Source organism: Lissotriton helveticus, chromosome 2_1 (assembly GCF_964261635.1).
Source record: "Lissotriton helveticus chromosome 2_1, aLisHel1.1, whole genome shotgun sequence".
Taxonomy (NCBI): Eukaryota; Metazoa; Chordata; class Amphibia; order Caudata; family Salamandridae; genus Lissotriton; species Lissotriton helveticus.
This window is the reverse complement of record NC_136059.1, coordinates 1,321,991,167-1,322,015,838: the sequence shown is the minus strand read 5'-3', so window position 1 is coordinate 1,322,015,838 and position 24,672 is coordinate 1,321,991,167. Positions and strand designations below refer to the sequence as shown.

Below are 24,672 nucleotides of genomic sequence, written 5' to 3'. Positions count from 1 at the left end.
CCTCTATTAGTGATTGGTGGATGCTAGTTAATGAAATATATGAAATGGAGCATACATTGGCAAAGGCCAGGGGCATTCATTCTATGATAAAAATTAAATGCTATATGGGGGCTTTTATTTTAGGGATCCGCTCATGTGATAACAATAAGGCTTGAACTTGATGGTACTCTTATGTATATTTATAACTTTGTTTTTCTTTATTGTTTTTTTCTGTCTCTTTATACATGCAAATAATGTGTTTTACCCTCTTGTTGACAAATTTTAAAAAATTATTAAAAATGACATGAAATTACGTGAAATGCAGCTTGCACTAAAAAAGTTAATTGTCATGTTTAGTTGATTTGCAGGTGCTCTGGTTCAAAAGAGTGCAGCTCTTATTTGAATTTGAAATTTTGCACTCAAAAATTATCCAGTCTGCTCAAGTAAAAAAAATCTACCTGAAATGTTACAGCTCCACCCACATTAAAGAAAAAGCTGCATGCATCAAGACACTGCAGCACACTTCGAGATTTGTGGTCTCACACTCAAAAATTATCTCAACGGTCCGCTTTGGTAAAAAATCTACCTGAAATGCCGCTCCAGTTAAAAAATTACCCAAATGGTACATCTTGATATAAAATATCTCAATGAAATTGTAGGAAGCAGTAATGTTGCCTAGATTTTGTTATGCAAAATTACCAAAATTACTGCGATTACCAAATTTACGCCAATTAAAAGTCAGCGTAAATAAAATTTCTCCAAGGTTTAATTTAAATATCACGTCATCAACAGAACAGAACGGAAAGATGTGTTTTGTCTGTGATACAAACCGTGTCCATACATAGAATATGCCACATATGGACCATTTAAGGTACTTCATTGCATAAAAGCTATTAGAGGCAATGATGGTGCAGTCAATTACAGTGGATGGCAATGGGGATTTCTCCACCTAAAAGCATTAGTTTTTATTATTATAATTGTTATTTTCATTTTATTTTAGTTTTTTTATTATTTATACAGCACACACTACAAACTTAATTGACTCTTGGCATTTTAGAAGCAAGGGCATTTGCAGCATTAGTTCTATATTGTGGGGGAAAGGGAATATATGACATTTTGTCCAGAGACAAAAAATAAGATGTACTTGTACCTTGGATATAAAGTTCCACGTTGTTCCACCACACGGATGGCATTAGTTGCAATCACACTGTACTTGCTCAAAGGCCTAAGAAGCCTTGTGTAACCAGATAATGGTTTGACATCTGAAGGTTTTAAATGGCGTCCTTCTGCTGCTGATCCTTTAGTGATTCATGCAGTGGCATTTTTTAAGCACGTCAGTGAAAAAAATCAACATGTTATCGGAATGAATGCCTTTTTTCTTTTGACTCCATCTTCTTTTCTGCTGGGTTTATGGCTGCTTATTGTGCTTGACACATAAGGGTAACTTACAAGTTCTTTTCAGTGGCATTTTCTTTTTAAATATTTGATTTGTCTTTTTTAAGATGTTATTCACTGCTTTAAATGCATTGTTGCTAGTTTGGTGCAGTGCATCGTTGAGGCTCTGTCGTGTTTTAACACCCAGTTTTCGACCCACACTTGATCACTGAAAAGTGTTCAAAGAACTGCCTGTGAAAATTCCTGTTAACTGATTACAATTGATTTCACCGGACTTAATTGCTGGGTCATAGGTTTTTAAACATTTATGGATCTGCCACGTAAAAATGTTTGTTAATTCCCGGTGCAACCTGACTGTGATTATTGTAGTGCAAAGGTGTATATTTTATTTTCTTGTGGGTCCCATTGTGGTGATTATGTATGTTAATTTTTTTTCTAAACATTTAATACAGATTCTTTGCAGTGTGGCTGGCACCAAGAAAGATTTGTGGTGCAATGGATTGGTTTTATTGTTTTATTTGTAATTAAGCAGTGGATTTGAAAAAGCATAGGCCTGTGAGCAAAAAATTATATTGTGCAATTAGCTCCAGTATGAACTTTATGTAACTAACTTGGCAAGAGGAGTCTCCAACAGGGATGCGTGGTCAGCCCTCTTCAACGATTGCATGGTGTTTACTTATACTCAGGCACCTGGAATTATGCAATTCTATTGATTTGTTTGCATAAACATTGATTTACTCCTCTTGCCACATAATTTATCATCTGCTGCATAATTTGCAAATTTTGTCAATAAATGTTTCTAGTTCAAACGGATTAATAATTACACAAAAAAAATGCACACACATGATGATGACCAGTGGAAACCCCTTTGTATAAGTTAATGTGTCACCTTTCAGTTGCTGATTATTGGGTGAAGGGTTTTATGTGGTACACAGTGAGGTGAAACGTTTGAGACAGACATTGTTAATGTGCACCGAAATGGCAAAATAGTGAAACAGTGCTGCCACTGAATTTGCTACATACTGACCTATAATTTGCATTTTCTTCTGCATTTTTGATCAAACCTGCCTCATAATTTAGTTTTCCAGTGCCACATAATTCCATAAACCCTGCGTATATTCACGACCCTATGACAAGACTGGGAGTGGGCTTGGGGGCACATAAATACTCCTCCTAAATAACTAATAAGTATAAGAAAGAATGTGTGATCTCTGATCAAACAGACAAGATGGGACTTCTGTACATAATGCATACATCCATATTTTAAGAACGAGATACTGCTAAATATGCGTTCAACATTCAAATAAATGTAGAAACGCCGAAAGGGTACCCTTTCTGCCTTGATTAAAATGCTTTGCGATTAAGTCTATTAAACTAAGCAATTGCTTATCTCAAAATAATATTTAACTCTCCAAATTATATTTAGAAGATGATTGGGTTTATCCCTAGAAAGAAGTTTTGCGCCTTTGTGTGTATGCACTTCCCCACCTTCCTGTGGGAGGGAAGGGGTTCCCTACGCTTTGTTTCTCTTACAATTGATGGTTTAAGCCCTTTCACAGCGTGCTTTTGGCGCTGATCGCCCCAGCCTGTGAGGGACGCGCACAGACTTCACGCTCGCTCTTTCTCCCTGAAAGGGAGAGTGTGGGGACTTGCTCTGGGCACGTGAAACACGCTGGCTCCCCGAACTTGATTAGAAACCATGACATAAAATATGCCGAGAACTGAGACATTACTTCTATGTCTTTCTTGATAAGTTGAATGTGCCACGTTCTGCCCTAAGCCTTATGTTACCGCATTAATTGATGAAAGTAAGAAGACATCTAAAAATGGAACAAAGCGGACGATTTTGCTGTGCGCTCCGGGACCCGCGGTTTGGCCGAGGTTAGGGTTCCGCGTGGTGAGTATTTAAAAGGGCGCTTTGTAGCTTAATCTCCTCCCGAGAGCATGAACTCATTTCATCTTCACACACGAGAGTAACTGGCGCCTCAACAGGGTGGTGCGACCTCAGCCCCGAGTCACGTTTTGCTTCTTCCGTGGGCACAGCGTGCAGTTTGCCGCCATGTGTTGATTCCTGCACCTCTTTCAGTAGCGTCGGCTGAGGGGATGAGGGTGATGCTGATGCGGGAGTCAGGGGCGCAGGTGGTCCAACCTCTGCCAGTGCCCCCTTCTCGTCCATGCATTCCGGTGCCCGGGCACAAGACATGAAGAAGGGTGGTCCGCTGTGTTGCTGGAGCCCACCGACCACCCAGCCCCTTCTCCATCCTCCCCGTAGGTCCCGCCCCCTCCTCGGCACGCCCCCAGCGCTCGCACCCTCAGCTGTCAGAGCCTTCCCTGTGCATCTCCTCACGCGTCCTCCTGACAGCTCCGCTTCTTCCTCCGCCCCTCGCTCTCAGCGCCCCCTGGAGGCCGCTCTCCGCCGCCGCCTCTCACTTGGGCAAAGTGCGGTGCGCGCTACTTTCGTCCCTCGTCGGACAGGGAGCAGGAAGCACCGGGGGCAGGAGCGGAGCCGCGGCCGGTAGCAGGGAGAGGAGCTGGGCTGAGGGAGCAGGGAAAGGAGCTGGGCTGCAGGGAGTGGATCATCCGTCGCCGGGGCGCACAGCCGGAGAGCGGCTGCTGGAGGCGCCTGTGCGCATCCCGAGGAGACCCCCGCTGGAGGAGAGAGATCTCGGGGTCTGCGGGAGGCGCTGCCCGCGCCTGGAGCTTGGAGCGTGGAGCGGCGGCTGCTGCTGCTGCCGGTAGCCGCCGCTGGAGATGTGCAGGGCGGCTGGAGCGGTGCTGCTGTGGGGCCACGGGGGCAGCTGCCGGTCGGCCCCCGTCTGGATCCTGCTGCTGGCGGTGGGAGGCGCCCTGCGGACACGGGCCAGCCAGGGGAGTCAAGGTAAGAGCATATGGCTGAGAGAGGGAGGTGAGGGGTGGGTTTGGGCACCCCGCGCAGTGCACTGAGCCCGGGATGCTCGGATCATGCATGCACCGGCTCGGGTCCGCTGGCAGTGGCGTGCAGGTGCTCGGTGCTTCTGAGGATGCTCTCTGCTCTTCTTGCGGCTGCGTTTGCAACTCGTGCCTGCCTGTGATGGGGCAGGTGGAGCAGCGGTGTCGCCGTGCCACCTGCCTGCCCTGACGCTGGGAAGAGATGGTCCTGTGCAGGGAGCGCGCTCACGCCTTATTCTGGGTTTCCCGTTCCGACTTCCTTCCCATGTGCTGAGTGCACCTCTCAACCGGCCAGAACCCCCTCACTCCCTCAGTTCGGAGTGACACTGGACTAAAAGGGCCATTCGAGGCACCGGGGGTTGAAGTGGTTTGTGTTGCGCCGCGCGCCGGGACTCCCTGGCCACCTTACCACACTCACGTATAGCTGCGCGCCTGGTCTGGATGGGTACCCCTGGACCCAATGTCGCCGCGCTCTGCCCAGGCCAGGGCCGGGATCCCTGACAACTGGCACCAGTGGCGACAGCAGGAGACCCTCTTCTACCCAGCATTATTGTCCTGGTCACTTAGCAGTGCAGGCAGATTGCACTGGAATGGGCCCTTTCCGGATTCCGTAAGGAGGCGAGAAGACGTGGCCCCTCGGCTGGGAGTTTGCTCCTGGTTGTGAATTAAGACCGGAGCTGTGTGGTCCGACCTGACCCTCTCCGCCCTCCTCATCTTATGACTCTACGAATGCTCTCCATCTAACAGTTTGGAATGTGCGTAATTGCGCAGCTCGGGAGACGCCACATGAACCGCTGCCTGCCGCTCTCGGGAGCAGGCCGGGGGAGGAGGGTCGCAGATTCCGTTGTGGTCCCCTCTGGTCAGCCGGCGGAGGAGCGCTGCTTTGCTAAAGCCTCCTTGGGCTCAGCGCTGCCTCCCTGCATCCAAGTCTCCCCTGCCTGAGCGCTTCCCTCCACACGCCCTCACTCGTTTGCTCACTTCACTATTCCAACAATCCCCCCAGGGTGACCCTCTCCTCTCGCCATGTCCTCCACCCTCCTTGGACACTGCTTTTGTATACTTTAGAGTGTCGCGTCGCCCTACATGGTACGGGTATGCCCTGACCTGAGTCCATGCGCACTGTGTCACTGGAACCATGACGTCCCGGCTGACGAGCCCTAAGAGTGACCGTGCCGTGGACTGCTTGTATTCCGGGTCAGGGAGGCCCTTCCCTGGCAGGTCAGGCTGGGCTTTTCCCACCAGAAGAGGGTCAAGAAGACTGATTTGCATATGACTGGGTCCAAACTGAGGCGGCATGGTGTGCATAATATGGAAGAGCTGGGATGGGTCTGAGTGATTATCAATGACTGAAATAAATTAACACGTTCCATCCATCACTTTTATTAACACGTTCCATCATACTTGTATCATTCAGGTGCTCTTATCTCACAACTTCCTCCCTCTCAACCCCCTGACACCCCAGTCATCAGCTCAGGCTCCGAGGACCCTCACTCGGGAGTCCCTGTCACCCGTTCGCTCCCGGGCTCAGATGACCCCCGCAGTCCCTTCGGCCCAGCTAGGATTCCCAACAATCCCCAGCTGAGTCCTTCAGCGTCCTCTCTCCGTCGCTCAACTGTCTCGCGCACCCTTCGCCCCACTGGCTCCGGATATTACGTGCTCGCTGTCGGTGGCTCTCACCCTCGACCTCCCTCCAGGGAGCCCTGGTGCTTGGATGAGATGGGGGCTGGCGTGCTCGCCCTGACTCTGCTCGGTTGTTGGGGGCCCGAAGCCTTGGTGTGTCCGAGCCCGGGGTTGTCAGCCCTGCACTCTACGCCCGGGCATGGGGTTGTGCACTGCCGGGCTGTGCTCGAGGTCATGGCATGGTTCTACCGGTCATACATGGTGGAAGATTATTCATCCGATTAACAGTACTATTACCAAAGTACATATATGCCCATGCATTCCAGAATCTGGAAATAACGCCTTGAAAAATTGAGACTGTAGAGCCAAAAGCGGAAATGTACACATTGACTTGCACTAGGGAAGTCCCAGGGTAGAGAAAGTAAAAAAAAAAATTAAATTAAGACTGTCGTTCTTCTTCCTATGGGGTGTTGGCATGCATGGTATCCCTTAGATGAGGAGACTGGCATGTCAGGGCAGGCCGCTCACTAAAGTTGCACCATCATTTATGTGAAGCGCCAACAAACACTGAACGAGGTGCTATAGATGATACAGGAAAATACATTGAAAGATCAGCAATCGTTTAATCTGGGCCTTCGAGTTGTCATGCCCCCTTGAAGAAAACTGCCCCATGACACACACACACGTGTGCAGCCTTGTGTTGCTGTGATGTTTTCAACCTCATGTTTCAATCTGGTCTAGTGCTTATAGCGCCAAACCCATGTTTTGCTGCCACGGTAAGAAGTGGGGGCCACTTAACTGCTCAGTTTTATAGCTCTTTCTGTAGCGCTACTAAATCCCAGAGAATCTCAGGGCGCTTTTAAAAATTGCGTACCAAGATGGCATAGGGAGAGTGGAGCGAACATGCTGTGTGGATTTACATATGTAGGTACAGCACATGAAACATACAGTATGAGTAAATGTTTAAAGCGAGACTGCAAATCACATCACTGTGTGAAAATACTGGGCCGTGTATATAGTAAGCGTTGTTTCACTTCGTCCGTATTAGAACAAAACCGTGATTTGTCTTTCGCTGTCCGGATTGCGCAAACCATGTGCACAGTTTGTCTTCCGGTGACAGGGGGTGAGTTCTGACCTTTCTCAACACAGGCCAAGAACTCTTATCGTTCGGAACATGGCCTGTAAATGCCCAACTGTTTCACAACGAGCTTAGACAGTGCTCAGCCTTTTACTCATCTGTCCCGTTTTTGCAGATAAGGTACCCAAGACGCAGGCGACTTGCCCAAGATCACACTGGTCTAGCGGAGAATGAATTGTCATGAATCAGATCTCCGATGCCACGCTCCGCACCTGGGACACTTACAATACTGATACAATCTGATGCTGTTCCGTGCCGGCTTTTCTGTGCTATTATTCCGTCCCCTGCTGCCCTGAGACGGCCAGTGCATGCGTTGTTTGCGCACAGAAGACCCTCGCCGGCTGCCTTCTGCGGATGAGAGATAAACAGGGGTGAGCTCCCCCAAGACACGAGAGCTGGTGTGAGGGGCATCTCTGCCTCCCAGGGCAGCCACGGAGCCAGGAATCTCTTATCTGCCCTGCGCACAGGCCCCCGCCGTGCCAGTGCTTGTCTGCCAGAGATGCCGGCTCATGGCTTTGACCTGTCCGCCTTTACTGAGAGCAGCCAGGGGCAGCTACGCAGAGCTGCTAATTAGGGGAGCCTCGAATACCACTGGTGACCTTGGGCTGAGCAGCCGCCATGCCTGCGTTTGTACACAGCGCTGCGAAGTCTCTGTTCGTGGAGCACTGTGATAAACAGCTACCTCCCTTATGTAGGTAATCCTGCGCATGCTTTAGTCTGTACTTGCTGTTAGCAGGGGTCAATTAATACCTGCTTGAATGGTACTCGTGTAATCGACCCTAGAAGGATGAAAGATTGAGTAGATTCTCTAGGACTCTGCCCTGTGACCTTCTGCTTACGCATAGATCTCCCCAAGAGATGTTTTATTCCGTTGAACTGTCTGACTGACTCCCTACACGTGCTCTCCTTGTGCAGCTTCATTTGCACCATCGCGTCCCAAGCTTCCACTGTAATTGTTTAATCTGAGCTCATGTCTTGTGCACAAAGCCAAATTATGCGCTTGCAAGCATAACTGCGCCGGAGGCCAAGGAGTGGAGGATGGTATAAGAGAGGGAATAGAGCAGGAGTGGAGTGCGCACATCTTACCCATGGTGAGGCCCTGGCCTGGCCTGCTAAACTCATCAACGCCATTTTGAAGACACGGTTACTGTGGTGTGGGTGTATGACGTGCATAGTAGGACACCATGTTATGACTGAGTTTTAGTGCCTAAGCGAAAGGAGGCCACGTGTGGATCAGTTCCACTTTACACAAATGTAACAAAGCGCAATAAAACAAAATACAAGAAAACCACGAGCCACGTTGTGACACATTTAACATATTTCATCTTCAGACCTGCACGGTGACCTTTGCTCTGAGAACACGTGAAAGGATGCTGGTGACCAGGGGGCGCAGTGACTTTCTAGGCTTTTTTATGGATGCCATGCTGTTGAGGGTTAATTAATTCCACTAATATGTTTTCATTAGACGAGACTGTTCTGTACATGGACAAAATACACCAGCGATTTTTCATAAATATGACCTGAGTTTTTTTTCTAACTGAGGGATTAAAACCTCTTTTTTTCTCCCCTGCGCTACAAGAGACATATTTAATGTTGACTAATTTGACAACACCTAATATTCCCGTATTTTATTGCAGTGATACACGTTGTGCACACACAAGTGTAATAATAAACGTTAAGGAGTCCGGCCCTTTCCAGTAATGAACGTATTGCCACAATGCACCCACATTGTCGTCTGATGACCACGCGCCCCTGACCGACACACAGCAGCAGTGTGTGAGGCTGGGGAGGCCGGCCTCCGCGTGAGCACTGTGCACGCGCGTGTGGTGGAAGCGCGCGCGCTCGTGCGTGTGTGAGTGTTGGTGGTGGTCTGGGGTTATATATTAAAATGTGAGCTGCTAATAACCTTGATACTTCCAAAATGTTAATTTACCCGTCTAGTTGCTTTTCAGTTTCGACAACACTGTTTCCAAGAGTAGCGTGGTGTGGTCACGATTGCCCATTAAAGTCCGATTTGTTGTGCGTGTACTTTAACGGTTTATGGCAATATACATCTTTTCATGTAATAAGCTGTTCGGCGTGTGGTGCAATAGTGTGCAGTGCAGCCGCCCAACTGTCAGTACGAAGGTCACACGCACGCGCAAACATTGGTGGGCATTCAACTCCTGAGTTAAAGTTAAAACTCTGAGCTGGGGTGGAGGACGTCTTAGTTCCCCACTTTCGCAGACATGTTGGATCCTTTTCGATTCTGTTTTTTAGGCATTTGAAATTGTAGAAAGTACTCACTTAGCAAGCTGAAATATCAGACAGGCAGTTGGGATAACTGGGGCCTCCTGCCACAGCAGTAGAGCTGTACATGCAAGTATTATCACACACTGGCAACATTGCAGGCACTGACTGAGACATTCATTCTTTTTAATACTAGGTCAGCTGGGGTCCCTTCAGGGAGTCGCCAAAATCACCCAGTCACAGTACACGTCAGCAAAGACCACTGAATTTATGTAGTATGGGAGGACCAAGCTGTGTAGGAAGGCTGACCAAGTTATACAACATGAGCCGGCAAATGATGTGGCAGGATTATTTTACCATTTTGTCATTATAATACACATTAACACTATCTGGGAAAAGTATCAGCTCATTAATACCAGTTTGACACCTGAATACAGGAGTTTGCAATGGAAAGGTGACCAAGTAACCCTGTTAGAGGACCTACCAGCCACTGCCCACATCCCACGTGGCATTTTCTTTAAAAACTTTTCTTGAATGTGTTTTAGAAATATTTTGGTTGAAATCCCCAATTATGTGGCAAGCAATGGATTATGTGATAGGTGTGATGAATTCATAATTATGTGGAAAATGCTGTTGCCTCAGAATATTATAAGTCTAGTGGCTTTGATTACGACTGATTTCAGCAAGTACTTTTGTGCTGTTGATGTACACACTTCCAAAGTGGACCTCTGTAAAGGTGCCAATACCCTGGCATCAGGAAGCTGAACGGCTGATAAAACAAGAGGATTCGGAAATTGTAGCTGAACGTAGACATGCAGGAGTGGGGCAGATATCCTCCATGTTGCAATCATCTTGCTTGCTAAAAATTGGGGGTTGGGGGGTATTAAAAGTAAATAAAGCAAGTATTGTTTGGGGTATTTTTCACTTGGTTTGCATTGGCCCGTGAAACCTAAATAGGATTTTTGACAATCATTTGAGGTGTTTTCTTTCCTCCTCGGCCTGTGACCATTTTAAATGGTATTGCATAAATTCGCATATTGTTGTGTAAATTTTGACTTTTTCTTCTTATCCAGTAATTTTAACTGGGCTTTGGCACAGAATGTCACCACTTAAGCTAATTGGATTCACTTCAATTTGTGTTCTGAAAGTTTAGCCCAGCGGGCTACGGGGTCAGTGTACTTTTTTTCTAAACCACTTCCACCACGAAAACAGAGCCCGGTCTCCGAAATGTACACACGGCTACAACATAAACAGAAATCAATCATCGTTTTGTCTGAAATATGGAAACAATTAGTGCGGACATGGCAGCCTGTTGACACGAGCTGTGCAAAAGAGTGACCACACGCAAGTAGGGAGCAAAAAAGTGTTATGACGTGTTTTATTTTTTTAAGATGCCCGACAGCACTGCAGTGCTGAAAGAAGAAAAGCGTGCAGTCTTAAGTTAAGAGTGCACCCTGTACGGATGTGTGCAATGTGACTATTAATCAACCGTAGACAGTGGGAAAAAAAGTTCAGTGGGGATGTAAATCACAAACATATAGCCAGTTTCTCGCTGACTCCTGTCAGGTCCGTTTTCCTCCAAAGAGACCACGGATGTTTACAGTAAGAGCAAAATGAATCTGAATATATTAGATGGTGGAGTTGGGGGACACAGCTTAAACGCGATTGGCCAGTTTCTAAGAGCCGCAGGAGCACTGATAGGAAATTGAACAGGGACAGTGGGAAATAAACTATTTACCCTGGAGTACGCAGTGCAGTACAGCGTGAAAGCCAGGGTTAGCTTCTACGTCACCTGGCCCCCTTAATCGGCATTTAGCCACTAGCCCACACCACTTCAAGTGAGTCCAGAACTGGCTGGAAAGGAACCCTTGATCTGAGGCCTTCGCCCCAGCATATTATCGAGACGTCCTTTGTGAGAAGTGTCTGCAGGATAAAAGGGCGCAGGCGCAGAACACACTCGCGCGGGAATAGGTTTTAGGAGGCCCTGCCCGCAGGTGCTCAAAGCACGAGCCACACACGATACTGATTAACCACCTGGAAATCATCGCGCGCGCGGCGGCTGCAGGGCCCGTGACCCCGGACGTTACGCCTGACCCCAGCGCGTGCACGCAGCTGGGTTAGAATTGATTGCTGTTTATTGCAGATTTAGTGTGATGGATATCCGTTGTCGCATGCTGGAGGTGTGGGTGTGAGCGCGTGTGTGTATGGGAAGGGGTCTCCCAGAAGCTGATTTGCAGAGGCAAAGAGAGAGAAAGGCGGCGTCTCGCGAAGAGAATCTGGCAAAATGATGGCCCCTCTGTGGAGGACGTGGCTACTTCGAGCAGTCAGCCCTCAGTTCACGAGGCACGTCGCATTGCTACCCCTAGCTCTTGTGAGGATTTATTTTTGTTTATTTAATTATTAAATTATTCAGAGTTAATATAGTAGGACCTGGTCCAAGGACATTAGAGCCTTTTTGCAGGAGAACCAGCTTCCATTACACATTTTAAGGTACTGGGAGATTGAGTGATTTACCAAGAATTACAGGCTGGTCAGTGCCTGAAATGGAAAAAATAGAAGTGTGGGTACTCTGTATCGGAGCACCTGCCTGTTTATGAGAAGTGCTGGTACTCTCCGATTAAAAGTATTAGGTTTCCCTTGAGAAGTGTAGGTACTCTCCTTCTCAAAATAAAAAGGTGCTGGTACTCAGTAACGGACAGTACCGGCCCATTTTAAGCACTGCATGCTGTTGAGAGGAGGCTGGGAGTGGAACCTGGTTCTCCAGTTCCAAAGTCTGTCTCATTGACAATGATTATGCTGCACAGTGCTCTTAAAACCGACACATTCCCTATTTCTGTGGAAGGTATTTCGAGGTGTTACACAAGAACACTGCCTGGAAATGTGGTCCTTTAAATACCTTATGTTCTCAACTCTCTTTCCAGCAGTGACATCATGGAGGGGACACTCGCCCTGAAGGTGCCTCCCTTTGGCACTAGTGTAGGAATAGAATTCCTCTTGTGGCAGTAGAGCACCACTAACTGATGTCCCCTCTATTATCACACAGTGGGTGTAGTGACAAGCTGCCCTGGGTGCCTTGAGACCCTCACAAGTGAATAGTTGCGCTTTACCAACCCTGATTGATTGATTGTTTACACAGAGGACGGTCAAGGGTACTTTGGACTCTTTTTTCACTTTTAAAGCACACCAAAAGAGATCTATAGACTTTAACGGTGCCACCAGTCCTGCAAATCTCTCACTTCCATAAAAATGCTCCTTTTCATGGACTTTGAATGGATCACCCACCGCCAGCCTCTAACTTGACATTCATTGGAAATCACTGGTGAAAAAGTGCAAGTCAGTCCAAAGATTTGCAAGGCCCTTTTGACATGTCCAGCTGGATGGTCATTTCAGCAAAGCCATCAAGTAGTTGGGTTTGTCTAACAGGAACGTTTCTTGGTGTTGGTTTCTAAAGCCTGGGTATAGAAAAGGCAGCAGATCTTCCAGTGGTTTAGCTCAATGTGAACCAGTATTGTTTCTGGCTGCTTGTGCCATGTTCACGAAAATTGCATCTTGGTGTGAATGGTGAAAAAAAGGGTAGCTAGCGGAAACCTTAGCAGTATAAATTATAAAATTATAGAGTTTTGAGCGCTCCCTTGAAGGGGAAAAATCAGTGATTAGTCCTAAGTGTACAAACTGATTATTCTACAACATGGAGCATGTGAAACAAAGGCAGACAGTGAAGTCAAAATACAGTAATAAGCTCCATTTTTGTAAAAATTTTACTTGTTGGAAGAACCCATTTCACATCCTTTGTACACCCACAGACGGTTTAATTTGCTTGACTAACTGTGAGACTACTTCAAATGTTCGAGGGCAGCGTATATTTCCCAGTCACCGGGAAAGTTGGTGCTGCCTGTGTGGAGGCATTTTATTATGTATAAATAGGCTTAGAGATTTCCACAGACGTCCACAAGATGCGCCTGAAAATAACATGGTACACTAAAAGTTAAAGCTAAAAATCAGCAATTTCTGCCACTGCTTGAGGGGGAGGGAGAGGGTGTAATGAAACTGACTAAATTGGAGAAGTTAGACTGGCATGGCAAGATTGACACAGGCAGTAGTGTGGCATGAAACCAACCTTCTGAACCCTCCTTATAACATTGTATGAGGACTATGTCATCTCTGCCTATAGTGTAACTCTACTGACAATGGTATACTTTGTGCGGGGATATGTCAGTCAGTCAGTAGAATCTTTATTTCAGCACATAGCCATAAAAGGATAAATAAAATCATAATACATTACAATAAATAAAAACAAGACAACTTACACAACATGCTAGTTCATTAATTCGTCCATCCTATATTAACCAAGCACTGATGTATGTCCATTCTTGTAAACGCTCACTGTACACTTTTCGGTAAAGTGGTTTAAAAAAAATCTTTTGATGAAAACACGTTTTTATTTTCGAATTATGAAGCAAAGCCTTGGAAACTATGCTCAGAGCAAAAGCACAAACACTGTTTTCCTGCCCAGGCAGGGGTGTGTGGTTATACAATGTTATGAGAACTGATGCAGGGAGCATTGCACACTAAATTGCTAGCAGTAGCCTTTAGGTAAACCTGGCAGAAACATTAACCTAGACAGCAACAGCATAAAACCAGAAATACTGGTGCGCATAGATGAGTCTGGAGTTACTTGCTGTAGGCTAGAAGATTGATTTCAATGGAAACACAAGATGGAAGGGGCTATACAATGATACGTCCAGGAGAGCGAGACCGGATCCTTGTGTATGAGAGCATTTAGCATGCAAGGGTTGTGATTGGTCGGAAGAGGAATAGTGCCACAGAGACATTCAAGATCACTGCCACACAAACATTCGAATGTCAGAGCATGTAAAGGCTTCTCAGGGTGGGTGTGGAATTGAGTGAGGCCTTCTGTGTCTGTTGAGAACACACTCTGTGTACTATGTCGCAGTGAACAGACTATCTCCAGATAAGGTAACCAGCAAGAAATGAGAAAGTTACCATTTGAAATCATTTGTCTGACATTTTGGTATTTGTTGGCATTATAGAACTGGCTAATAATTTGATATTAATGCACTAGAACTCTTTGATATAGAAGTGGCTAGTGTTTTTTGCCACGGATTTGGTTATTTAATTGGTTTGTAATTTGGAACAGGGAGGTATGTTGGAAAATGATGGTATTTGGCAACTGGTGTTGTGTTTTGGAACATTATGCTACTTTGAACCTGGCTGGCATTTGGAGATGGAGTTTGAAATTGTGAAATAATCCCCCACTTGGCCACACCCTGTAGGACAAAGGTCAGTGCTTGTCCACCCAAACTTTAATACCAGTGGTCCAGAATGGAATGCAATCCTAATTAAGGATGAGGCCGCTATGGAAGACTATTGGGATATTATTACCAAGCCATATGATCGGAAGCTCTACCACCAGTTCAGAATAGGCACGCTGCCATTAAGATGCTTCACAAGTAAATGGAACCCTACCAGGTGTGATAAGTGTATATTTTGTCAGGACCATATTGAGAACATAGATCACTTTCTATTTGTCTGTCCTGCATACCACCTGCCTAGGTTGAAATGGCTTAAGCTAGTATGCATGTCTATGAACACTAGGTCGGCATTGGTTGCAAGCAGAATCCTAAAATCAGACACCACTGCCCTTATCGTGATCGGCATGACTACATTTCTGAGTTGGGCATGGGCCATTCGTAATAAAAAGGGGGGGGGGGGGTAAAGTAGTACAAAAAGTTTAGTTGGGCCCCACTTCATATGAGTCTGAGCTATGATCTGTTCTGTTACTTAAGGCAGATAATTTATTCCCTTTTTAAGTACCTGTTATTGAAAATATGTCTGCACAAAGGTTTTAAACTATTTAAATCACATGTTAAGATGCTGTTATATTATGTATATATACTCATCTAATAATATATGGTGATATTTGGAGTAAGAATATTGTATAACATTTCCTAATTACATGATGTATTTTAAGTACTAATTTTAAATTTGGCCGAATTTGTCTTTTATGACGAATAATCAAAATAAAGACTTTAATGAATTGAATTGAATTGCAATCCTAATTATGTAAAATAAAATGTTATTGTGAAATTGAAAGGTGTAAAACTATAATTGATATTCAGAATCTCATTATGTTCAGTACTCTGTTTATATTTATTGATGGCTCGTTTCCATCTCCTAATCTTGTTTAATGGTCAGGATACTCCCGACATAAGTTAGTGCTGAGACACACTCACCAGGGAGCTTTTCGTGTCATATAAATCTAATTCATTCATTTCCACCTTGGCTCGCATTATAAAAATACATGTACATACATATCATATGTTCTCGTATGATTACACTGCAGTAGGCCCAGTTTTTTATTTCTCACAGGATGTGTGTCTCCAAGTTGGGCTTTCTTTTAGCATTAATGCAATCGTTCCTAAGCCAGGGCATGGCTGGATAACACTATGCACAGCACGCGGGTGAACTTGACAGTATTTTAACCCTCCGATGTTCTGTGTACATTTTGTCACCTTACCTCTTTGGTATATTTGGGCTTTATTCTTAGTTGCAGTGAGGGGTTCTTTGATGTAAAGCACGTGGCGAATCACATGACAAAAAGTCCGAAGAGATGTAACTGGCATTTTGTCACTCTTCCCTGGAATCTCTATGTCAAGTTTGGATGTTGGGCCTTAGAACTGCTGCAGATCTATTAAGAGCTCTTTAGACCTTTTAGGTCTGGCCCTGAGAGAGATTTAACTGTCTCACCAGTATCATGATGTTACAAAAAATCTAAATTATTACAAATGTACATAAAGTGGCTTGGGGTCAGCCCTTTTCACCCATTGTTGGTTTTCCCCTGTCCACCATAGCATACAGCACCGGGAAACGAATCAGCCCACTTCAGGGCTGGCTCTCTCGCTCTGAGAGTGACGCGTTTTGCCTAATCACATGTGCACATCTTCCTAAAAGGGCATACACGTCAGGTACATGCATGGTGGCCGAAACTTTACTTTGCCAATGCATTTTTTACAGCCCTCACTATTTTTCATTTATTGTAGTGTTCCTTGTGTGTTTAATCCATGCCTTTAGGTTATAGTAATTCAAAGTCAATAGTTCCTATTTGTTTGCACCACCAAAAAACACATTTTCCTGTAATGTACATTAAAACAAAAAAGTGTTTCCAAACATGTTCTAATTCCTGAATAGAAGCAACCACTTCCCTGTTCTAATAAAACTATATTCAACAAGTTGCTGTTGTAATTTAATTGATTTATTACAAGTACATGGTCACAAGGTATAGGGGTGACTTTTTTGTTTCTTCTTTTTAGTTTTATGCAACGTGTTTGCAATAAAAAATGAATTAGCAATCGCATCAGTTTGACAAGGCCATACATGTTGGCGTTGCCAATGCTAGTTTACTTTTGATGGGGTTTTTCCTCAGCTTTAGCTTTTAAGAAACAATTTTTTTCTTTTATAGATGCACAAGGGGAACTTTCTTGTGATTTGTTCCATGTTTCTCTCCCTCATTGATCTATTTTTTTACTTCCCTTATTGCAGTTAATTGTATTCATTTTCAATAGCTTTTCACATAGGCACTCCGTACACTTCACAGTTTTTCCCTGGCATTTGTTTTGAATTGCAGTGTTTACTCCAGTAAATGCTCTTCCCACGGTGAATGTGTTCAGTGTGTTTGCCATCCGTTCCTTCACAAACATCACCTGTTCAGTGTGCTAACAAGTTCAAATACTTGGGGCTGTCCCGATGGATTTCACAAGAGGCACTGCACATCTACAAAACTCCCCTTTCGGAATTCTACTTTATTTTCTATTTATTTTTCTACATATTGGCACTGAATAACTCAGTTAGGGCGCCTGTACAGTTTGCATGCTCGTAGAAAGTAAAGTCACAAAGACTATACAGAATATATGCAAACAAAAACGTCCTGTTTGTTCCAGAAATTCCAGGTGCACATTAACAACTAGTTACCCGTGATCATGCTACCAAAAGATCACATGTGAAGCCAGTTGTCACAATAGGTATTAGAGGTTCTCACAACATGAATAATGTTTTTTCCCCACTGTGCTCCACATTTTGCCAGTGGTGCTGAAACAATTTGTCAGAGTAGGGGGCTCTGCAATCAATGTTACATCTCTGAAGTCGTAGGGTTTCATAGGGATTGTGAAAAATCCACGTGTCAGATAAAGAACAAGTGTAGCCAATGAGCCACACCCTTTCTGCGGGAGAGTGGTAAGGGTGTGTGTAGTATCTTCCTGTTGTGGTTATAATGTTCCCTGTTACCTGGTTCCTAGCTGCTCAGCCAGTGTGAGTGTTCTGTATGGAATGTTGGTGTGAAGGACATGAGTGGAATGCTTGGGTGTCTGGTGTGAGTGTTGATAGTTGGAAGATGGCCTGAACAGCAGGCAGGCTGCTCCTGGTGGGGCTGCTACCATTGATATTATGGACCTAATAAATAACTTACAAAGACACTACTTGGCTACTTCTACTTCATCACCTCTACGCATGGAATTTCATCATTACATTTTGGCGACAAGGATGGGCTGGTTAAGTATTTTTATTGCTCATTTACCTTCTTAACTTTAGTATTGTTATTTTTGAGAAGCTGCAGCATCCCGTTCCTCTACTTCCAGCTAGTCACACTATTTTTGTCAGCAGTATACCAGAGATTCAGCAAAAATGTCCAGAGATTAGAGATAGGAATAGAGCTGGACACAGGGTAAACATATTTTGGAAACCAAACCCTGGACATTTCACAAACATAGAATTAGGCTGACAATTTTGAATTATCGAGGGCCTGGGAATGACTTATTTGACAGCGCTCACCAGCATAAAAATGCAGACATTGAGGCACTAAGGGGTAATTAAGTGAAATATTTACACAGTGTCATCTTTGTTATGCAAACTCCTTTCTGCTAAGGGTTAAAATTGCCTCCCTTTTTGTTCAGTCGACCCTTCAAAAGCAGGGTCATGTGCTAAATTTAGTGAAATTTTCTGGGACATACATTTAAAATCTGAGACCAGAGAGCCTGATTTAAAGTTTGGCAGATGGAGGATCTCTGATGTGATGGCGTAGAACATTATCTCTGCCCTCACGAGGGACCTTCCCCCGCCAAATTTAGAGTTGTCTTCTGGATTTGCTGACAATGGAGGCGTTTCCTGTTAATGTAGGAAAAGTTTGACGGGCCGTGCCTCAAGCCATGACTACCGGCTGACATACTTTTCAAAAGTTTTTTTTGTTTTTCAAAAATTCCCAAAGTGGGAGTCTTTTTTTAAAATATTTTTTTTAAACTAACAATCCCACACCCTAGGAGTTATCTCCCAGGTCGGGGGGGGAGGGGGGGGGGGGTCATTTTTGGGTTCTTCCTCTCCCTTACCACCTGTTTTTTCCTAGTGGTGACAGAGAAGGAAAAAAGCCTTTACACCTTGCACCCTAAATAGGGTGGACAATGTAAAGTCCTTCCTCTGTCAGTCACTACCCCATTGGGCCACTAGAAGAAATGTTCCTTTGATGGAGCGGACACAGCCTACAGCATGGATACTCACAAACATTTTCCTAGGCGCCACAAAGCTTAGTTTGTGATGTGACCGAGGGCCGCATTGATGCTAGTACAGAGATGATCAAGAAGGGGGTGTTTGGGGGGAAAGGTTGTGGCTGTATGGTGGGTATAGGGTAAGTGAAGCCTATACGTCTAGTGGCTGAACTGCACAATGTGAAACCAGAAAACCTGTGATTAATCTCGACTTCACCACTTTACCAAATTGTGTGATCCTAGGCAATTGTTTTATTTCACTTTCCCTCAGTTTTTTTCATTACCAAATATAAGAGAACCTCAAAATGCATGCCTTCAGTTTCTGTGTTGTACTAAACCTTCTCCTGTGTTTGATTTAATAAACTAGAATGCTGTTCATGTATAATAGGGGCCCAGGCCACCCAAAGAGTGCACATAACAACTGACTTGCCTTTTAGTTTATTATTGGCATTGTTCTCAGGGTGGGGGGAGAATGAATGTTTCTGAATATATGTTTGAAAATTAGCACTGAATAAGAAAATACTTTAAATAAAGGTTTGCTTGCTTATCTAACATCCATTTAATCAAAGTGCTGAGCCAAGTAAACAGCAGCCCAGTGCTGCTGTGGACCATGGGGCCACATATAAAGGTCAGAAGGGCCGCATGTGGCCCCCGGCCATACTCTGAGTATCACTGGCCTACACGATTCATAAAGGGGGTGGTGATGGACAGAGTATCTGAATTAAGCAGAACACTCCTACCCAGTCAAAAGATCAGGGCTTGATCCATCACCGTTTTTTAGCTCACTGCACCATCCCAGCTCAGAACCTGGCTATATGCAAATTAGTCTGACCCTGGCCCAGTGCATCATGGGAACAGGGCAGACCAAACTACCAAGCCAATTCTTTACTGGAAAGGAAACAAGCTTCCGGGGACCGGTTTCTGGCATTACAGCCGTCTTCGGCCCGGCTTGCTTGAATCCTGATGGTGCAGTGAGCAAGGGACTCACATCTGAGTATACGCTTCCACACTTGTGGTGGCCAAAACGATTCATAAAGGGGGTGGTGATGGACAGAGTATCTGAATTAAGCAGAACACTCCTACCCAGTCAAAAGATCAGGGCTTGATCCATCACCGTTTTTTAGCTCACTGCACCATCCCAGCTCAGAACCTGGCTATATGCAAATTAGTCTGACCCTGGCCCAGTGCATCATGGGAACAGGGCAGACCAAACTACCAAGCCAATTCTTTACTGGAAAGGAAACAAGCTTCCGGGGACCGGTTTCTGGCATTACAGCCGTCTTCGGCCCGGCTTGCTTGAATCCTGATGGTGCAGTGAGCAAGGGACTCACATCTGAGTATACCCTTCCACACTTGTGGTGGCCAAAACGATTCATAAAGGGGGTGGTGATGGACAGAGTATCTGAATTAAGCAGAACACTCCTACCCAGTCAAAAGATCAGGGCTTGATCCATCACCGTTTTTTAGCTCACTGCACCATCCCAGCTCAGAACCTGGCTATATGCAAATTAGTCTGACCCTGGCCCAGTGCATCATGGGAACAGGGCAGACCAAACTACCAAGCCAATTCTTTACTGGAAAGGAAACAAGCTTCCGGGGACCGGTTTCTGGCATTACAGCCGTCTTCGGCCCGGCTTGCTTGAATCCTGATGGTGCAGTGAGCAAGGGACTCACATCTGAGTATACCCTTCCACACTTGTGGTGGCCAAAACGATTCATAAAGGGGGTGGTGATGGACAGAGTATCTGAATTAAGCAGAACACTCCTACCCAGTCAAAAGATCAGGGCTTGATCCATCACCGTTTTTTAGCTCACTGCACCATCCCAGCTCAGAACCTGGCTATATGCAAATTAGTCTGACCCTGGCCCAGTGCATCATGGGAACAGGGCAGACCAAACTACCAAGCCAATTCTTTACTGGAAAGGAAACAAGCTTCCGGGGACCGGTTCCTGGCATTACAGCCGTCTTCGGCCCGGCTTGCTTGAATCCTGATGGTGCAGTGAGCAAGGGACTCACATCTGAGTATACCCTTCCACACTTGTGGTGGCCAAAACGATTCATAAAGGGGGTGGTGATGGACAGAGTATCTGAATTAAGCAGAACACTCCTACCCAGTCAAAAGATCAGGGCTTGATCCATCACCGTTTTTTAGCTCACTGCACCATCCCAGCTCAGAACCTGGCTATATGCAAATTAGTCTGACCCTGGCCCAGTGCATCATGGGAACAGGGCAGACCAAACTACCAAGCCAATTCTTTACTGGAAAGGAAACAAGCTTCCGGGGACCGGTTTCTGGCATTACAGCCGTCTTCGGCCCGGCTTGCTTGAATCCTGATGGTGCAGTGAGCAAGGGACTCACATCTGAGTATACCCTTCCACACTTGTGGTGGCCAAAACGATTCATAAAGGGGGTGGTGATGGACAGAGTATCTGAATTAAGCAGAACACTCCTACCCAGTCAAAAGATCAGGGCTTGATCCATCACCGTTTTTTAGCTCACTGCACCATCCCAGCTCAGAACCTGGCTATATGCAAATTAGTCTGACCCTGGCCCAGTGCATCATGGGAACAGGGCAGACCAAACTACCAAGCCAATTCTTTACTGGAAAGGAAACAAGCTTCCGGGGACCGGTTTCTGGCATTACAGCCGTCTTCGGCCCGGCTTGCTTGAATCCTGATGGTGCAGTGAGCAAGGGACTCACATCTGAGTATACCCTTCCACACTTGTGGTGGCCAAAACGATTCATAAAGGGGGTGGTGATGGACAGAGTATCTGAATTAAGCAGAACACTCCTACCCAGTCAAAAGATCAGGGCTTGATCCATCACCGTTTTTTAGCTCACTGCACCATCCCAGCTCAGCTGGCCTACAGCAACTAAATATTGATGAACCGCCTGGCACTAAAGTAGGGGGGTGGATCGTGAGTTCAGCAGACAGCATACTCCTTCGCATTAGGCCCATGGTCACCCTAGCATGACAGGTGATTCGCACAGCACTAACCCAATCTATAATGCTGTTTAAAAAAACGCTTGGGGTGATTACCAGCATCCTCACAAAAAGCAGAATTATTTTACTTGGGCTAAGAGTGAGTGATATAAAATACTGCTCTTCAGAAGTTAATTCAAATCCTTTCTCTGGACTGTTTTAACTGTGAGGAAGCAGTGTGGTGGCCAAAAGTGAAAGATGTGCAATTGAAGACCAGACAAATAGTTTAACGCTCCTTCATCTTGATGTTTGGCTTACAGCTCTCACAAAAACGTATGCAATTATGACAGTAGGTGCAGCTCAGTTAATTTTGGGGATGTGGTTTAACGGCTAGAGCGGCCGAACTTGAAGCTGGGGAACCGGGTGTGAGTCTGGAGGGTCAAACATCCTGTGATTCTGGGAAAATAACTTATTCTCCTGATGCATAAAAATGAGTGTGCCCCTCTGTAACACAACTGGTGCTCATGTAAAGCGCTCTGATACCTTCTGGTCGAGTTTGTGCTATATAAAACTGAAAAACTAAAAAACATTCATCCAGAGGGACAATTGCAATATCTGGTCTTTTGGGCACCACCGGGCAAATTTTATGGCAGAATCAGAGTCCATGGCTACCAAAGCATTCCATTTAAATTAGTTTAGAATGGTAAACTGAAAGCCATGGTCCTCACTGTTGATGTTGTTCCAACGCAGTTGCCTTTCTTCCCTCCATAGTAGCTACTTTTATTGACATTAAATTATCTTGTAGTGCGCATTGCAAGTCATGCTCCTGTGAAGTGCGGCCAGCGGATAATACCCCATTTCTTATATCGCTGTGATCGGTGGGTGTACTGCACGATACAGAGTCAAAAACTGGGCCTGTCAGCAAGCAGTAGAACATAGTAACTGCAGAAGCCCACTGGCCCACACAGACAAGCAAGACCTCACTGAAGCCAGTAGAGTAACAACTTTCTTATATTCAGGTTGTGTGTGGATTACTATAATGCCCACCTCGACACCTCTCAAATCCAAGCACACTGCTGGCACACTACCAGAGAGAGGGTGAGAAAGGGAACTTGGAAGTGGAGGGGTAGGGACAGGCACCCAATCAGGTTTCTTCTCCTTGTTCCGGGTGGGGGGAGGGGATGGGGGCTAAGGGGGCAGGGAATCGGGGGCAGGGGTTTAAGGAAGACAAAAGTTCAACTACATGCACTTGCTAGGCTACAAGGGTAACTGGTCTGAAGATTGACCCTTCCAATCAGCAGTCACACATATTTAGAGACTTGAACAGTGGCGGCTCCTCTGCTAAAGTGGAGAAGCGTTGCCCCACTGCTATCTGAGAAGTGCAAAAATAAAAAGATAGCAACAAGAGGTTATCATCATTTTATTTTTCTATGCTGGCCAGGCCTGAGCAAAGTGAGGAGTGGTTTGCAAAGTGGCATAGCAAGGGGGTGAGTGGTGAGGGGTGGGGGGTGGGGGGTGGTACGCCCCAGGTGGCATGAGTTTTGTGGTGGGGGCCTCCCCCCGCTCTACATTCGGCCGTGCGGGTGGTCGTCATGGATTCGTGTGCACACTGTTCAGATACGCCACTGGGTTTACACTCCCTGTGTGCATGAATGTTTGGCCAAATATTCATGCAAATTTAGTATGTTCTCCACTTGGCTGTGTTGCACCGGCCGTTGGAGAACATAACCAGGCTCCCAGGCACTTCCTGAGCAGCCAAACAGGCCGCTCGGACCAATCACCACACTGCATAAGTCTGCTTCCGGTGCTGCCAATTCAGAAGAAGAGGACGGAGCAGAGGCGTGTGGTGGTTGCGGCGAAGGGAAATTAAGTTTCATTTTTTAAATTGTATTTATCCATCCCACCACCGCTCACCACCCTTGTTCCAAGGCAGCAATCACTGGACTTGAACTGTCCCGTGGCAGCGATTCATGTAACGAGGATTATTCACTAAGATTTAGCAAAAATGTGAGCCAAACATACATGTACAAAAAGTGGCATCTATACCTGGAAAAAGAGTATCCTAATTTCCAAAATTAGGATTTTTATATGTGTGATGAGTCGCACGCCCCTAGTCACAGCTAAACGCTGTGCTTTTACACATACAGAGAGGCATTACAATTGTGTGCTTTCATCTTATTTCCTCGAATTGTTCCCTTCAACAAAACAGATTAAATCATATTCATGAAACAAAAGTGTTTCTTCCACCATCCTCACGTTCCACTGGCGCATGGTATAAATGACGCGTCTTTTGGGCAATTTTCGTAGTTTTCATTGTCAAAAAGTTGTTATGACTTTCAGAAGAAACAGTAATAAGAGAACACACAAAGGACTTTTCTTAAAATCTACTTTAACGCATTTTAGGTGCTTTCCAGTATTTTAAACAACCCCTTTACCAGGATATTTTGAGTGTAATTAACATGTGCAGAGAGTGGGTGAAATGCACTTGCACTTGTTTGTGAATAACCACTAACTTACAATTGGGTGTGTTTTCATTACTTCTGTAGTAGAAGTCTTTATTGTATAATTACTTAAAATCATTACAAAACAACGTCGGCATTGCAACATTATATCCAAATAAATAAATTCAAATGTTGTAGTGTAAAACCAGAGGTAAAAACCTAAAGGGTTGATCGCATATGATGTTAATGGATGTGCAGTGTTACGCTAGGCGCAGGAGGCCACAGTGCGCAAGATTGGGCCATGCTGTATCGTGCCAGCCATCGAGGAATGGGAAATGTGCTACTTTATTAGCCAAAGTCTGAAACCCCAGAGAATCTCGCCCTAATTGCACATAGTGAGCTGAGCATACAGTATTTGCTTAAGATTAGTGTGAGCTTATGTGCAAAATAGGGCCATGCTGTATC

General features: G+C 45.4%; 1 protein-coding gene across 2 annotated transcripts in view; it reads left to right on the top strand.

Annotated features, from left to right (window-relative positions):
• Positions 1 to 4,024: 4,024 nt before the first annotated feature.
• The window catches only part of EPHA5 (EPH receptor A5), an 835,947-nt gene continuing 815,299 nt past the window's right edge, over positions 4,025 to 24,672 (top strand). For both annotated transcript variants that reach the window (XM_078676244.1, XM_078676243.1), the window contains exon 1: positions 4,025 to 4,252. In XM_078676244.1, the coding sequence (XP_078532370.1) occupies positions 4,126 to 4,252 (127 nt within the window). In that variant the 5' untranslated portion in view covers positions 4,025 to 4,125. The remainder of the gene's footprint in view (positions 4,253 to 24,672) is intronic.